At 38.8% G+C, this 15,809-nt stretch overlaps 1 protein-coding gene across 1 annotated transcript in view; it reads right to left on the bottom strand.

Annotated features, from left to right (window-relative positions):
• COL15A1 (collagen type XV alpha 1 chain) overlaps window positions 1–15,809 on the bottom strand; it is a 118,429-nt gene that overhangs the window by 70,732 nt on the left and 31,888 nt on the right. Inside the window, exons 3-7 of the mRNA XM_083858826.1 lie at window positions 9,506–10,053; window positions 6,584–6,658; window positions 6,057–6,149; window positions 3,578–3,704; window positions 2,209–2,327 (exon numbers count right to left, since the gene is read on the bottom strand). Of these exons, the coding sequence (XP_083714952.1) occupies window positions 2,209–2,327; window positions 3,578–3,704; window positions 6,057–6,149; window positions 6,584–6,658; window positions 9,506–10,053 (962 nt within the window). The remainder of the gene's footprint in view (window positions 1–2,208; window positions 2,328–3,577; window positions 3,705–6,056; window positions 6,150–6,583; window positions 6,659–9,505; window positions 10,054–15,809) is intronic.

Raw genomic sequence — 15,809 nt, 5'->3', positions numbered from 1 at the left:
TTCCAGGAACAAAATTAGACCTTCCAGGAATGAAGCTTGGACATTAATACATATTTAAATTAAAAACCAGTATACAGAACAAAACACGTAAGTCAGTAGTGTATTTTGAAATAAACACTAGAATTTACTCACATTTTAAAGCAATGAAATATTTTGAGTTCCATTATCAGCTAATGAAACTAGGAGGGATGAAATATAATAAGTCTCAAAGTTAACAGGATGACAGCTTTCAGCAAAGGAACCGTAAGCTGATTTTTTGAAAGACAATTCTGGGTTTTGCCAAAAAGAAAGGTCCCAAAGACCAGCAATTTTTAATTTTTATTTATTTATTTATTTTTTAGATCTGGACCTATTACAGAATTTTTTCCCATCTGGAAGAGCATTGGAAGAGAATCTATTTAGTTAAACTGTGGGTAGAGATCATAGCCTGAATGAGATAACAGGATTGTGGACCCAGTGTTAGAGTATTGAAGGAGGTAGCAGATGGTATGGCAGGACCCCTCTCAATCATCTGCCAAAGATCTTGGGAGTCTGGGCAGGCTCCTGTTGACTGGGAGATAATCAGTGTTATTCCAGTCTACAAAAAGGGTGGAAGGGAAGAAACAAAACTACAGATCTGTTAGCCTGACCTCAGTTCCTGGAAAGTTAAGGAGAAGATCATACTGAGTGCCATTGAAAAGCATTCAAAGAACACTGCACTTGTCAGGAACTCACAAAGGAGTTGCCTGGGCTCACAAAGCAAAAGTCCTGTTTAACTAATTTGATATCTTTCTGTGGTGAAGTCATCCACCAGAAGGATGAAGAGACAGAGGTGGATGTAGCTTCCCAGGGTTTTTGTAAGGTTTTTGATGCTGCCCATCACAGCATCCTTTGGGAAAAATTGTCCAGCTGTGAGATGAGTGGGTTTGTGGTGTGCTGGGTGAAGATCTGGCTGAAGGGCAGAGCTCAAGGGTTGCAGTGAACAGAGCACATCTGGCTGGTGACTGGTCACCAGTGGTGTTCCCCAGGGATCAGTCCTAGGGCCAGTTCTGTTCAGTGTATCTCTCATTGATCTGGATGCAGGAGTTGAATGCACCATTAGCAAGTTTGCTGATGGTTCCAAACTGGGAGGTGCTGCTGACTCTCCTGAAGGACAGGAGGACTTGCAGAGGACTTGCAGAGCCTGGAGCATTTGGGCAGTGATTAATAGCACGAAACTGAACAAGAACAAATTCCAGATTCTGCACCTAGGCAGGAGCAACACTGGGTGCAAGCAAAACCTGAGGAGGAAGGGGTAGTAACAACTCTTTAAAATTATTATTTTCTAAATGATTGATCATTATTATAATATATAATCATCTTAGGTATCTGTGTAGTGAAAAACATGTAAAAATTGAAATAAAGTAAGGAAAATTTGTAAAGATAAGTGAGTAGGAAAATCACTTGTCACAATATATTTAAGATTAATGCGTCACCCTTCCTAAATGAAGACCAAATTTTTATTTAAGTAATATGGCGAGACAGTAATAGCTTATCTGATATTTAGTTTATATATTTATTTATATAAACTGATATTAGAATTGCTGCTTTAAAAATATGTGAATTCAGGCATGAAAATGTTAGATGAATTATATTTGGAAGTTCTCCAACAAATACTAAAACTTCTGGTATGTCAGCTCCAATGGGTGATCCTTAACTTAGTATTTCACCACTGGCTATATTTTACCACAGTAAACACAGGAACACAATAAGACCCTGCAAGGAGCATCCTTAAACACTTGAACTAAGCATACACAATGTGGAAGTTTTATTCTAAATTTCTGTCATTGGTGACACAGTGTGTTTTCTGGCAAAAAGAAGCTGTCATGACTGACTGTAATTTCAAGCAGTAAGAAAAATGAGCTTTTGGTGTAGGAGTCTCAAGGTAAGAGGAAGGAAAGGTCATTATTTATTTTTTTGCTTGGAAAAATCTGTGGTGGATTTTTCAGTAGGAATGTTAATCAATAAAAAATGTACTGACAGATGATTATTTTGAAATATACCAACAAGTAGGGCAAGTATTCCAGTAGCTCACAGGATTCCAATTGGGTGACCTATCTAATTCTAATTTGTAGAATCATACAGAATTCAAGTTCCATGCTACCTTACAAATGCAATATGTATCAAAGTCCAGATTTTCCTGTTGTTGGGTCTTAGAGATTAGCCACATGAAAAACTCATTATACAGACCTCCTCTCTGCTTACTCCTGGCAAAACATCAGCACCAGAGCCATCTTCTTCTCTTAACATTTCCGGTGTGACTGTGGTAGACTCACTGTTGCCTTGTCCAGTTTCTGTGACAGCTACATCTAAATAAAATAATCACTTATTAATGAGACAGCAAAACAAAACCTGCCCAGAAGTATTTATGAGACAGATGCTGCAAGTTGTGAAAAATGAAAAAAGAGATTATTCAGATTATGATTAAAATACATTCCAAAGATTAATATTAATCATTTTACAACTCTGAAAATTTTAAAAGAGAAGAAAAAAAAAGAGAAAGGTGAGAGTAAAATTACAAAACATGTCTATTTTAAGGTCAAGGACTATATTGCATCATCATAGTTTCCTCGAGGTATAGTCTAATGGTTGCCTATTTGTCATCCATGTAACACAAAAAAATAAGAATTAATTACAACAGATACTATCTGAAGTATGTGTGGAATCAAAATAGGAACATTGTCTTTGGCCTTATTAATATATCTAGCTTTTCTTTTTGTTTTCTAGGAGTGCCATGAAGTTGTCCTAGCAGTGGAGAACTGGATTCCTCACTGCATTGTGCCTTGCTGTCATTGTTTTGCTGCCTACACTTGCACCCAAAACACCCCAGTGGTGCACTAGGTACACATCCTTTGGAGGCAATAAAAGTAGTAAATAGTTGTTTATTCCGTGGAAGGCTGTGCTTTACTGTATCAGGTCATGAAGTAAATAACCATCTAAAATCCCTTTTAAAGGTGCAATGTGGCTTTAGAGAGACAGCAGGAGTATTTTCAGAGGTGTATGACTTGAGGGGTGCCATGCTTCTCACTGACCTGAGCAGAATGAAGAGGATTTTTCTCCTTTCATTCCCTTTGCCTAACACTTACACTTTTACTGGAGTGTTGTAGATTGTCACAGCAGTAGCTCCTCAGGTCAGTTTCTTAGTTTTATTCAAGTACTTTTTAAAAAAATTAAAATATGAACTACAATTCTGTAACTGAAACTTCCACACTATAGAAGGGTAAATCCATTCTTGGCATGTTTAACAACAATGAGTCTGAGATAAGCCCCTATATGGAGGGAGAAGTGAGAGGTGTGTTGAATAGTGGCTGTAGTTGCTACCACTTACTTTTGCTGCTATTAATGCATTGCAGTTTAACAGACTGCACTTTCAAAGACCAAAAGTTTGATGTGCCAATTCTTTTCTAGCACACAGGATGTTCAAACTCGTAGGATTTTCCTTTCCTGGCTGCACCCAAAATATGACAGTGGCTTTACATACACAGGGAAATGATAGACTCAAAACCAGAGAATGTAAATGATCCCATCCCCCCAAAAACCGCAAAACCAGAGGCAGTGCCTTGTTCTTTAAATTTAGCTGCTTCTGAGGTTTCTTCTGGTCTGGGATTTCCAGAGAAATCATTCTCTTCCAAATAAGACAATATGGTTGGGGGGGCTTCCACTGGCTCAGCCAACGTATCTTCAGGCTAAAAAAAAAAAAAAAAAAAATCCCAAAGAATGGTTTAGAGTAAAGGCTTGTCACATGTTTTAAGGGAAGAACCACTCAATTACCTCCCTCAAAGCCCAGTAATCAGAACTACCATATCTATAAAGCAAACCAGAATTCTGAGAAAAATTAGTGTAGTATCTTTGGAGTCCATTCCTCCAAAGCAAGGGATGTACACTTGACAAATGCATAGAGAGGGAGGAAACCAGAAGCAATGTACATTTGTCAGAGACTGCATTTCCAAGAAGGACCTTTGGGTTGTTTCATTCCAGCTCAGTATTGCTTTACCTATTAATGTGTCTTTTTTTTTTATCTCAACCCATGAGTTTTCTGACTTCTCTTCCAATTCTCTGCCCATTCCATTGGTGGGACAATGAGGAAGTGGCTGTGTGGTGAATAGTGGCCAGCTGAGATTAAATCACATCCTTCAGAAGGAGGAATAAAAGCAAAAAAAAAATCTACTATTCCTGTATGTAATTTTGAACCATGCAGTAATTTTGAAGACTATTAAACAGAAGCTAAAAAAAAAAATAGCTAAAAGAATTGACATTTTTCTGGATAGAGAAGCTAGACATCTTTCCTGAATTAGCTACAGTTTTATCCAAATGAGAAAAAGTCAAGGCACAGTAAGATTTTATGGATTAAATTTTGTGGTGTGATGTAAAATGCAGGAGTCATCAAGCACTAGGTGATTTTTCTGCCATTTGGAAAGACCCCACCTGGCTGCAGAAATTCAGGAAAAGTAAAGCGCAAATCCTGCATCCAGTGAGGAATTACCCCATCCAGCAGTATCATGTGGGGCCAGCTGCCTATCTTTTGATCACTTAGAGAAAGGTGACAGAGTAAGGACTGCTTCAAGAAGGCTCAGAATAATCTTATCAATGTGTAGAACATCCTGATAAGAGGGAGTAAAGAGGACACAGAACCAGATCCTTCTCATTGGCTGTAGCCAGTGAAGGGAAAACAGATAATGGACACACATTAACATACAAGAAATTCAGGCTCTATGTCAGAAAAAAACCTGCATTGAAACAGAGAAGCTGTGGAGTCTCCATTCTTGAGGAAATCCAAAACCAATTGGCACTGAGCAACCTGCTCACTGAGCTACCAGCTGTATTCACCTCTGCTTTGAAAAGGGAGGTGGACAGGTCAATTTTCAAAAGTCCCTTTCAAACTCAACTAGTTTGTGATTCTGTGCAAAGCACAAGGCCGACCAAAATGAGTTTAAGGAGCTCACATGTAAAAGGCAAAAAAAAATTAATAAAAATTTATTCAAACACATCAGGAACAGGAGGCTGGGTCAATACTTAATAAAGTTATAAAAAGAGTGATTAGAGAATGTGAAGTCTATAATAGAAAAAAACCAAGGTTTTCTTCCATTCATGTTGACCTCGGAAGACTTAAAATTTCTGAAGAAAAATATTCTTGGGAAACTCAGCAGTGGATACAATTAAAACTGAAGTCTTAGTATGAAAGGGGTAGGAAACACAGTAAGTGAATGACAGGACATCACAACCAAAAAGTATTTACCCATGGGTTCTATAAGATTCAAGAGTGAAAGAGCTGAACTATGTACAATATCAGACAAATGTGAGAATGGTTTCTGTCAAGTTATTTCTCAGAAACCTACTGATTTTCTCTAAAGGAACCAATGAGAACTTGTATTAAAAAATAGAATGTTTGACAGAAGCAGCATGGAAAGCTTCATTTTGAGGAATGGACTGGAATAATTAAGACTGGCACAAAAAGTGAGGAAGACATGATGAGTTAGAAATCTCTGTGGCAGGAAACAGCTGTTTACTCTGTCCTCCAGCCCATGAACCACCACATGAGAGCTGCAGTTAGCATGTTCAGAAGGGCAAGAAAAAGGTGCATGGCCTTCACTAAACATGTCTTAAATTAGGTAGGGAATTCTGCAGCAGGAATCAGAGGGTGTTAAAATTCTCATGTGTTTAAAAAACCCCAAACAACAAAACAAGAAATTCAAGGATGAATAATCCAGCTAAGTCCCACTAACCACATATACTCTTGGCTCAAGCATTTCCTGGGATAAAAATTGATGTAGGGTAAAAGAGTGTTCCCAGGAAGCATCATATATATTTTCCCAATCTTGTATTATACTCTTCCCAAGATCTGGTTGCTGATTGTTGTCAAATATTCCAGATTTTTTATCTGGCACTGAGCCATCGTTCTCATGGATAGGTGCACGTTATTCTCATGGGAGCCCTTGGAAATTGCCAAATATGAAAGCTACCAATCAAGTCCAGACCCCACCCTTTAGAAGAGTAATATTAAAGCAGAATTTTAAAGTAAATAAATCAAATAATTTTACCCTCATGGGAAGATGAGGAGGTGCAAGAGCTTCTTGTGCCTCAGAAGTGTCATATTCTTCAATGCTGCCATTGCCACTGCTGTCCCCTGAAGCCTGTGCAAAACCCAATTATTGACAGAAAGTTCATAAAAGTCAGAGAAAAAAGCATGACCTCCAAGGAACTGGCCATGTAAATGCAGGAAAATGCCCCTTTTTTTGGCTAGCAAAGCCTCAGTATCATTATGATGTTAACTTATTTCAGTACTTAGAGCATTCCATGAAAATGAACGTTCAGAAAAATAAAAGCCATAGTTCATTTCCTGAAAGGTGTTTTAGACAAAATAAAATGATACTTTCTGGAAAAAAGAAAAAAAAAAAAAAAAAGTTTGGGGGTTGTGCAGAAAAAAAGATCTACCCCACATATAGATTGAAATATGACACAATATTTCCAAGAAAAAAATACTACATCTGGTGTTACAAAAGATGCCAAATGGAAATTTACTTTGAAATCTCTGGGGCATTGAGGAAGTGTTTATGAGCATACTTACATAAGGGTCATCATCTTCACAATGATCTTCAGTAGCCCTCGGGTCAGATTTGATTGTCAGATGTTGAATCGAGCCCTACATGGAACATCAAAAACATTTCAAGGAAGTAATATTTTAAGCAACATGTGTGACGGGGAGAGAGGGTGGGGGGTGGGAAATAAACAAAGCAACAAAATACCTAAATTGTGTTCTGATTTACTTGGAAAAGGGTCTGAAGTATAAAATTTTATTATGATAATCCAAATTTAAAGATATAAATTTGTTCGCAATTTTTCCTTTTGCAGAATGTAGAGCAAAAGGGAGCTGCCAGAATATGATGACTGTCATGTTGCAATGACACTATGATCACCACACTGCATCGTTAGTGCCCCAGCTGAAGGATCTAGTCCTGGATTATGCCATACCCTCTGTAAAACACTGTCTGCTTTTTTTAGTAAAGAGGTGCATTGCAGCTCTGGAAAACCCTGGCATGTGAAAGCCCTAAAAATGGAGACAAAGGATGGGAACACCAATAAGTGATGAAGTGAGTCAGGAAGAAACCAGTTAAAAACTTTCCAGAGAGGAAATAAAGGAGATGGCTTTTCTGATAACAATCAGTAAATTCAGTTTCTTTTTTCAGAGTCACAAACTGTACTTCTCAGTCTGACATGCTGAAGGAGCTGTAGCAATTTCATTTAAAACATTTCTGCAAAGACTCAAAGTGTTTTAAGAAATGTAGGGGATGTTTTCTTTTTACAAGATCTCACAGTTAGATGTGATGCACAATGAAACACAAAGATAGATATTCAAGTCAAGAACCTGGTTACATGTAACACACCACCTAGAATATTTTAGAAAGGAATCAAATTTGTGATTCTGTCTTTAAAAATCCTCTAATTTATCTACCTTTCAATCTACGAAACTCATGCACTTGGTGCCTCCTGAGTTTGCCTGCCTTCTGAGGCAACAGCTCAGTAATCTCAACATCCTATTTCTCTCAAAACTTAATGGGCAACTCAGATATTGAATGTTGTCAGATTGAATGAACAGTTCACTGAAAAATCATACATGAAAGGAGAGACAACCAATTAAGCAGTCTCTTGGAAGTGATTTTTTTCACAATACAAGTGAATCACATTTGGAGAACACATTTTTCTCCTCTTGTTTTAATCTGTGGCCCTGGATGGTAAAGAAAGCAAAATGGAGAGCTCTAGTGTTTCCCAAGTGTTACTGCTAGCCAATTCCTCAGTTTCTCAAACTTGGAAAGTCATGGACCAGTCTGCATCATAGGGATGGCAGGTACGCAATATTTAACTCTCTCTCTCAGTCTTATAGATGCTGCTGCCTCTCCTGTAAAAGCTAGTTTGCAGCATCTGGCATCATCACTGATCTAGCTATACTTGGTGTTGTTTACAAGCATCATGGCTTGATTTTCCTTTAGTTTCAATAAATCTGATGGTAGTTATGTCCTTTTGTGTCTGACAACCAGAGCCTTAGACACATGAATTCCCATTAGCCAGAGCAAAGCAGCATCTGACATCTATTCATTTACACAATCTGCTATGATTTGTTTCTGTTTTGGACAATTAATGTAAACAGTTCTTGGCATAGAAACAGAGTTTGAGTCAGGTTCAAGCATTTAGTTTTTCTACTCAAAAGCAATTGTGACATGATACATGAAGAAATAAAGGCACAGGAATCTAGAGTACAAGTCACAATTAGTGCTAATGAAGCACTCAGAGTATTGGCTGAAATTTATGTACTCAATGTAGCAGACAGAACAGCCTGTTTCAGTGGAAATGCATTACAGTGTCATCCACCATGCATTTCTGTCACCATATTCACAGATTTATTGGTGATAATCTCAGCAAATGATCATCACCTGTGTTCTCCAGGTGGGATACCAAAGTGTTTTCCTTTTCTTGAATATTTCTCAATCCTACTTAGTGATCAGGCATTCACAGTACTCCAGTCCTCCTATTTGCCTGAGAAAGGTAGCACCAACACTGTTTTCCTACATGTCACTTTGCACCCTTTATTTTCTGCTAATCCATATAGTTCTGTGATTCTTGGTGCTTAGACTAGTTACACAAATTATAAAAGTGCATTAACCTTGCTGCTTAACAGGTGGAACTCACAACCTGCCAGTATGCCTGAACTTTGGAAAGAATATCTTTATTCCTTAAAGAAAAGAATCCACTCTGTTTTGTGCTGCTGCTTGACTAATTTACAAGAGACATTAATCTCACAAATCACAATACAAGTTCTGAAGTACAGGAAATACAAAAATAGGACGGATAAAGTGTGACATTTTCCTTTCCATTTGACAATGAGTTGATCTCACGCATGCTGGGTGCTCTCAGTGGCTGAGAATTTCAGTCAGGATGCAGCATGAAGGATGCTTTCTCTCAAGCTAAGAAGGCTTCTTAGTAGTGGTTTTGGTGCATTTTATTTCATAAAGCACCTGATAAGTTTCAAATAACATATAAATTTTAAAAATACACCCTTATCTTCCAACTATCTTTACCTTTGATTACATCATTCTCCTTCTGATGTTGAATATGAATACCTAACTAAGAAGCATTTAAAGCATTGGCTAAATAGTAAGCTGTTCTCAGAAATTAGGAAAATGAATTCTCTGAAATCTGCCCTTCTTAGAAAGGCCATAAAAATTATGTGACATATTTACTTTGAAGTTTCTAATATTCAAACTGAAGAATCTGCTTAATATCTAGACTATTAATAAAATTCTGAGGTTCTCAGAACATTTGTATATTAAACCTGAGGTTATATAGCTTCACTGTCCAAACCCTAGCTAGGTATGGAAAATAAGCTATATGATTTGATCCTCACTTGGGATATAACCTCTGTAAGCAAGGTTTTTTGGGTAGAGAGTACATGCATTAAACACTGAGGCATGTGAATTTATCAGATAGCACTTACTGTGAACTTTTCCAGTCCTGTGGCTCCTGCATTACCCACAAATATCCCAGAGCCAGATTCAAATGCCAAGGGTTGAGCAGACCTTTGAAACTGAAGCCTCTGATATTCTTCACAGTCCATGAACAAAGCAACATCATTTCCCTCAACAGTCACTGTAAATTTATTCCACTTGTTAGTCATCACTGGCACTTTAAAGGAAGCAGCCTCTCGGGAGATATGGGATCCAGGCTCTGTGTAGTACATGATTATTCTCTGGGTGCTGTCATCCACTGGTGAAATCCTCAGTCCCAGGTAGATGGTTTTCTGGAAGGCATCTGTTATTGCAAAGAGCACTCCTCCACGGTCGCTGTTGGGTTTCACGGTTACCACGACAGCGAAATCTCGGTAGAAAGGCGATGGAATTATAGCGCTGGTCAGCCGGCCGATGTTGGAATCTGGACCAAAGCTGTAAGCTGGGAACCCTCCATAGCCCGTGACAAAGTAGATGGAAGGAGGAAGAGGGACTCCGATTAACTCTGTGAGGTCAAGGTGTCCTTTTGAGCCTCGTTCTGTGCATGAGAAAAAGCATGTTATTTATCCTTGAGGTACATGGCCCATTTGATTTACATGATTTAAGAAAGGCCTGAAAAACTGAAATGCAGTGTTACAATACCAGGAACATAATTCTGATCCTTCAGGCTGCAGTTCAGGTAGTGCTGAAACACATGTAGCTATGTACACACATCATGTTTTGTCTTTTGACTAACAGAGGTTTACTCATATGCTAAAGGAAGGCACATACAAACATTTGGTGCAATTGAATGGCAACAAGTATTTCCTGCAACATATATTTACTTCAGCTGTCCATAAACTGCAAAAAATGCTGAATGTGCATTCTGTGGAAAATGAGCAACATCTTAAATATATTGTGATTCTTTTTTCTCACAAAGACAACAATAGTTCTCTACAAACAGCATGGCACAGTTTCACAAAACAGGATAAAATTTACAGTGGGTTTGCTTTAGCCCTTACAGTTGCTTGTGTCTACAACAGAGGTTAGATTTTATTTATGCCCTATTTTCACATTTACCTCCTTAATTGCATGTTGTACATAACAAATACTGTTCAGCAATCAAAACTCAGTTTTGAAAGGAGAGAACTTGCACTTCGACAAGCACACAGAATTTTGTATCTCTGCCAAACATGCCCAGAGAAACAACTCCTACCAGGTGATGAAGGAACAATGACAATATCTAAGTATCTGCATTCAATTTTAACTAGAACCTTGGGGAGGCACACTCTAGCAGCATACCAGAAACACAACTACCAATTTTCTTCTTCTAAGAAGTAAATGCAAGCAAGAAAAGATAACATTTTTAACCATAATGACCCATTCAGATATGAAGCTATACAGAAATCCTCTTTCAATTTTTAAACTTATTCAGTTACCTGTGACTGTAATGACTATATAGGCTGAATAAATCCAAATAGAGTAGTAATGGAAAAGGTATCACAGTTCATCTGAATGCCACAAGCAAAATGAACTGAAAAACTTTGCTTAAAATACCTGACTAAAATCAAAGAATCTTACTCTTTGCTCTGTAAACTGACAAGCTTGTTCTGATGAAGAGCTAGAGAGTTTATTCAGCTGCAATGCGCTTCTGTTATTCATTGCTCATATGCAGTACCAACCTGGAATATGCATGGCAAAGTGTTCCATTGTACTAGTGGTTTGCAAAGAAATTGTTTAGTTTTCTTCCTGTGCCGAAGATGTAATTCTAGAGTAGAAATAAATCCTAATCTATCTTCTTCTCTGTACTGTATAATCATAGAATCATAAAAGCTGGAAAAGACCTCCAAGACCACGGAGCCCAAATATTAAACCAGCCCCACCATATTCACCACTAAACCATGTCCCCAACTGCCATATCCACACACCTTTTGAACACTCCCAAGGGGAACTCATTAACTGGAAAAAAGTTAGGTGATATGCTGTGCTTCATACAGAAACTATGCCCTGAAATATTTTTGAAAGTATAGATGTTTTGTTTAGAAATACTAGCTCCTCATCCAGAAACCAAATTCTTTTGTGAGTCTAATATTGGGTCATGTTTTCTATCCACACATACATACACATAAACTAACCCACACTACAAACGAAATGCATAAGCCATTATACAAGGGTAAGAAGGTTGGGAGAATAGTGATCTTGAAGGATAATATAAGAACTGTACACACATACCAAAGCTACATCCAAAGAGTCATGGTAAAGTCACCAAGAAAGGAGATGGACAGTATCTAAGATGTTCAGCCATCAGCCTTGGACAGCAGGATGCATCCAAGGAGCGAAATTAATAAATACAGCTGTAGTTTCACATTTCCCATTCTCAAGGGGAGATTTGGCAACTGGGAAAGAGCTCATTCATTCTCCCCACACAACATGTGCAGCTGCAGTGTAGTTGCAGTTTCCCAGTCACCCAACAGTAACACACAGAGCCCCTAACACAAGATCTTTTAACCTCTGAGACAAACAAAACGTGTTTGCAAAAGGTGGCAGCAAAAGACAGCAAAGAATCGGGATTTTCATTTGAGCAAAATAAGTCAGAAGGACCAGGAAGAGTCTGAACTTTAGTGAGGCTGGGGTAGAAGCTTGCACCTATCCCCTACAGAAAATCAAAACAAACCACATTCTGTACTTACAGCTCATACCCAGCTCTTAATGGATTTATGAGGACCTAGACATAGTTAAAAGCAGAATACAGACCTACAACCACAGGTTTTCAACTATCTCTGACAAAATAATGTCTCTCTAATGCAGTTATGTTAGAATAAAAATACTCTCTTATTGCCTTACATAAGTAGGTAAATGCTATGCTATTTTAAGTACCTGTAAACCAGCAGAGAACTATGTTGCATCAGAGTAGTTTTGTTTCAAACACTACTGAGGCATTGGATATTGGGGAGCAATATCCAGAATTCATCCCGTCTCTATCCATATTTCCTAGACCTGGGAAACTGGAAGTTGTAGTACAGAAGCAGCTTTAATGTTAGTGATATTTTATCTCAACAAGCATAACCCCATAAATTGGGATGATATTTTTTATAGTTTAGAGCTATGAGCTGTGCTGTACTTTGCATTTATTACTATTTATTACTATTTGTTACTGTATGTTACAGTTGGAATTGTTATAATTTGCTGATAGCTGGCTATTCCCACTGAGTAGCTTCAGGGACCACTTGAGAAGCACCAGTGTGTTAAAAAAAAATGTCATGTAAGTCAGTATATGGAGTGTTTCAAGACTGCCCAGGACATTAGTGGGAATTAGGTTGTTGTTTTTTTTCTTTTATTGCAATTTTTTGATGTAGTTACTTAGGCAGGGTGGAATTTCAAATCTGTGGGATCCAAAATGCTTTTTCACTGCTAACAAAGGATGAAGTACAGAGGAAAGAAAAAAACCCTACCTGCTTGGAGGCCTAACACATTTGTTTTAGATGTTAAGGCTCAAACACAGTATTTATATGTTATAAAAGGGAATGGAGGCAGAGAAAGGTCCACATTCATATAATTTAACTTATTACACTGTGACTTTTTGGCTAGGAGCCTCCTTTCAGAGGCAGTTCCTGGCACCTGCAGCACTTTCTGGACTGTGCATGTGTTACCTCATCCTGGCTGCCTCCTCCTCATGTTTTCCCTCCAGAAGCAGGGTAGCCCAAATGCTAGGCCTGATCCAAAACCCTAGGATGATCCAGCTGCATAATAGAATCATAGAATTCTTTAGGTTGGAAGAAACCTTAAAACTCAAGTACTTCCAGCCCCCTGCCATGGGCAGGGACACCTTTCACTGGACCAGGTTGCTCAGAGCCCCATCCAACCCGGCCTTGAGCACTGCCAGGGATGGGGCAGGGACAGCTCCTCTGGGCAACCTGTGCCAGTGCCTCACCACCCTTGTAAGTAAGGAACATCTTCCTTACTTCCCAGATGTCATCTAATCTAAACCTATCCTTCATTTTATGTGCCTGACCACTACATGCCCTTGGGAAAAGTCCCTCTCCAGCTCCCTTGTAGTCCCCTTTAGATACTGGAACTTGCTATAAAGTCTCCTGAGAGCTTTCTCTTCTCCAGAGAAGATGCTATCAGGATGCTGTATTAAAAGCTACTTCAGGAATATGACTAGAATCCAAAATTTTCTTACAAATAGTAGTTTTAAACACAAGATTATTCACTGGGAGTAGAGTATTTGTATTTCCTGTTGTCGACAAGAGCTCATATAAAACTTGGAATATCCACAGTCCCTAGTTTCTAGTTCTTACACCACACTTCAACACAACCTAACTTCAAAGGTGGTATAAAGCATACTATCACACAGGCTATGGGAAACTACTGCAACAGAGTCAAAGGCTACAGGGTTACAGATAAGGACACTGTCAGTCTACTTTTATCCATGGTTTCATCACTAGAAAATATAACAGAAGCAGAGTTCAAAGGCAAGGCCCATGCCTCTGACACAGACAGAATTACCCATCTCAGCCTCATTTTAAAATATACATTTCTAATGTTCCAAATCTGAATTAAAAAAAAAAGAGAAATATTGACAAGTCCTTTGAGCACAAGAACATGTTTGGCAGCGGTATGGTGAGACCAACCCAAGTCACACAACTGCAAGATAAACACACTGCTGCTGTCTTCCATGCTGTGAGAAGATGCTTGAGCTGGACTATCTCAACTACACGAATGCAAAGACTGAAGTTACAAATGTTTGTTGTATTTGGCGCCAGCCACCTACACATTAGCAGTACTATTCATTCAGCTGATATTTTAAGGATTGTCCCATTTATGTTTCCTATTGTGTTTTTACCTAGAAATGCCTGTTAACAATTATTCAGGTAAATCAGCTGCCACATTTGGCCCAATTCTGCTCCAGGCTAATGAACCATGATGGGTACATAGGGGTCAGAATAACATGCTCAAGTGGTTGCTATTTGCTAAATATAAGAAGTCAAGCACCCTGTTGCTGGGACTATGACAGCTGGTTTTAACTCACTAAGGGGAGGGCTTGGATGGCTCCACACAGATGGGAGTGGGATGGGTGCTGGCTTTTGAAAGAAATTATTATTTTCCCTTTATTTCTAACTTAACTTCACCTACTGTTTCCCCCTGTTCCTCTTCAGAAACTTTTACTGGAGCTGCTCCTGGCCCATGCCTGTAAAAGTCCATTCACCCCATAGTCAGTGACTCTCATCCTGTGCTAGAACACCTCGTTTCACTGCTGTCCCTGCTGCATGAGCCTTGCTGGCAGTTCCTTTTCATGTTCTTTTAAGGAAATGAGATAAAGCAATGTTCTACAAAGGCTTTCATAACCAAAGCAGGCTCAGAGCAGCCAAGATCAGGCACTTCTCTGTCTTAAACTTGAGCCAAGCTGACCTTGCTTCCTTGCTTTCTTCCAGTCCAAATAATCATAACTCCAGGTTGTATGCTCCCTTTCCAGCAGCATAAATAAACCATCTCTGTCTCAATGGCACAGACCCTCTACTCTCTCTACTCTGCATTCGAAGAGATGCTGTAATTGTAATAGAACATTATTTTATACTGAGTGCAGTTAAGAGGTGCAGTAAGAAAATTACTTCTTCCTTGCTGCCAAAGTGCTTTTATTTTGATTTAACAAGAAATATTTATAGCAATACCATTAAGCAGAGAAAGATTTCCACATCTACCAAATAAAATTTATTTGAGTACTGTAAAAAGAAAAAGAAGGGGAATATTGTAACACAGTCCCAGATGTGCTGCATGAAATGGAAGAGGCCAGCATCATTGCTGCTACCAGGAAAAACAGCACTGGCTCTGCCTGACCACACTTTTAGCTGCCATTAATACACTGTTGGAAAACATGGATAGAATCTACTGGTATTAAAGGCTGCAGCATTTCCTTCCAGATGCCTCAGGACACCTCAAAAGCGCTTTCTAGTGATGTTGCACACTTGGAAGTCAGGCTGCAGCCAGTAGGAGTTGGGGTACTCACTGACACGCCCGAGCAGGGCCGGCAGTCCTTTGAAAAAAACACTTTCCAATACTTTCTGCCAGCTCCTGCTCTTACGTCATTGTCATTCTGCCCTCTACTGGGCAAAAGTGGTTAAATATAGTTAATTAAATAGACATCTATTTCGCACAAAATACTGTTTGAGGGTTCCCCTCACCCCCCCCCCCCCCCCCGTTTTATTTTGTACGAGAAACTATATTTCATTAAAATGATTTCAAACTAACCACCATCATCATCAAAACGCTGCCTTCCATGCAATCTGTTTTTCTGGGTTTTGTTTTTTCCCCTGA

The sequence above is a fragment of the Zosterops lateralis genome, assembly GCF_965231275.1.
Source record: "Zosterops lateralis genome assembly, chromosome: 1".
Taxonomy (NCBI): Eukaryota; Metazoa; Chordata; class Aves; order Passeriformes; family Zosteropidae; genus Zosterops; species Zosterops lateralis.
Note: the sequence above shows the minus strand (reverse complement) of the source record. Positions and strands in the feature narration are given on the sequence as shown.